Source organism: Charadrius vociferus, unplaced genomic scaffold (assembly GCF_000708025.1).
Source record: "Charadrius vociferus isolate BGI_N301 unplaced genomic scaffold, ASM70802v2 scaffold828, whole genome shotgun sequence".
Taxonomy (NCBI): domain Eukaryota; kingdom Metazoa; phylum Chordata; class Aves; order Charadriiformes; family Charadriidae; genus Charadrius; species Charadrius vociferus.
Genome location: NW_009649708.1, coordinates 416,628 through 418,545, shown reverse-complemented (window position 1 = coordinate 418,545; position 1,918 = coordinate 416,628). Strand labels below are relative to the sequence as shown.

The 1,918-nt window shown below is 49.0% G+C and overlaps 1 protein-coding gene across 1 annotated transcript in view; it reads right to left on the bottom strand.

Moving 5' to 3' along the window:
- Positions 1 to 665: 665 nt before the first annotated feature.
- Positions 666 to 1,918, bottom strand: part of CXXC5 (CXXC finger protein 5) — an 8,387-nt gene continuing 7,134 nt past the window's right edge. The window contains exon 2 of the mRNA XM_009890676.1: positions 666 to 1,681. Coding sequence (XP_009888978.1) covers positions 1,637 to 1,681 — 45 coding nt within the window. The 3' untranslated portion in view covers positions 666 to 1,636. The remainder of the gene's footprint in view (positions 1,682 to 1,918) is intronic.

Sequence of the window (1,918 nt, the reverse complement as noted above, 5' to 3'; positions counted from 1 at the left end):
ACAACCCTCCCAGGGGCTGGCAGGGGGCACGCAGCCCGCCTCCCCGGTGCGATGCTCAGCGTGGGACCCCAAGCACCGGCAGCAAACCCACCACCTCGCCCACTGCCGAACCCATGCAACATCCCCTCCACCCTCGATGGCTCCCGTTGACCCAGCGCTGGCATGAGGCCAGCCTGGAAAGCCACCCATCGGTGGCACACTCAGCCTCCTGAGCCCACTCACCTGCAGGAGCTCGGTTTGGATTCGTCCCGCCAAAGCGAGCCTCGCCATGGTTCTCCGTCGCACATTAATGACATTGTTTTACCAAAACAAACAGTGTCGCACTACCCAGTAAAACTCCAGACAGGTCAAGCTGGGAAATATCCCCCGGAGGAGCCGGGGCTGGCTCAGCCCAGCCACTGCCGGGATTGACCGTGCGGATTTCGCAGCCGGGGTGGCTCCAGCTCAGCTCATTGCACCGTCCCGCCCGGGCCGGCCACCGCCACGCCCTGGCATCATCACCGGCGAGGTCCCCTGGCAGCCAGCAGGACCGCGTCAGGCAGCGGCGGCAGTGGTGGGGACGGGGCGCACGGGCCGGCGGAGGCAGGGGGGGACCGGCCACCATCGGCACTGGGGGGCCCGGACAGCTGGAAAGAGCGGTGGGAGAGAAATAACAAAGCTGTAAATCATGACACAAAACATGCATTCATTTTATTCACAAAAACAGCCTGGATCGCTAAAACATTACAAACAGCATTTCAATTTAATGATGTAGAGAGAGCTGGAGAGACGGGGATTTGAACAGAAGAGAAATATCACTTTTCATAACTGCTTCAGCACAGATCCTGCAATATTATTTTTATTTTGATTTTTAACTTCAGTAAGTTTACAAAAATTACTTCTAGGAGTAAACCGTTGCAATTAGGAGGTTTTTCTGTACGCAGTGTTTCTTGTTCTATATTAATAAACTAACAGTGACTTTTTTTCTTTTTTTTTTTTTATTCTTCTTTCCTTTTTCGAAGACCGCCAGTTGTGTAGCAATTGTTTTCTTCCACGTTTTATACCGAACCTCTTGCGGGTTAAACTTACATAGGTGAATGGCTAGGAAAAGGGATACTACATCGCTTTAAACATATTCTCATTTATAAACATGAAGTTGAGGCATTCTAGAAACTATCCACTCTATTGTATGATGGGAAAGAATCAAATAAAAAGTATAAATGAGGGTGCAATTAAACAACTGTGCTAAATTACAGTAGTGCTTATTAGTAACTAGATTTTAAAAGGTTACTGTAAATTTTTTCTACACAAGAAATGCATCTTTCACACATAAACAACATCAACACCAAAACACAGAAAGAAACTGATTGTCCATACTCTGTCTATTAAGTCTTGGTACTTTACAGATCCATTGTTTTTTTCTTTTAATTATTTTTATTTGAAAAGCAGTTAAATGTCTGACTAGGACTCGAAGATGTTAAAACGAACGCAAAAAAAAAAAAATTATAAAAACAGGAATGAGATTTGCGAGAAAATATTTTTGGTTCTAAAGAGACACAGGTGCATCCATTCATTTCAGCCAAAAATCCCTTGCCTGAGACAACACAAGCAAGCAGTGACATTGCACTTGGATGACAGAGCTTTGGGATTCCCGTTCCTACTGGAACCATCTGAACGCGGCTCCTGTAGGAAGCATCACCTTCTGGAAAGGAAGAGAGACAGGGAGGGGGACAGAAGAAGAAGGGACATGGCGTTAGGTCGGGTCCGGCACAGCCGCACAGCACCAGGGTTGTGCACCCATGTGTCCTCCCCCCATCCCTGTCCCCGCATCCTGGTCACCGTCCTTGGGACGCATCCAGCCCCGGCTCAGCATCCCCCGGACACGGCCGCGCATCCACAGGTTTCCAGCCCACTGGCCAATGCCGGGATGCCAGCCGGA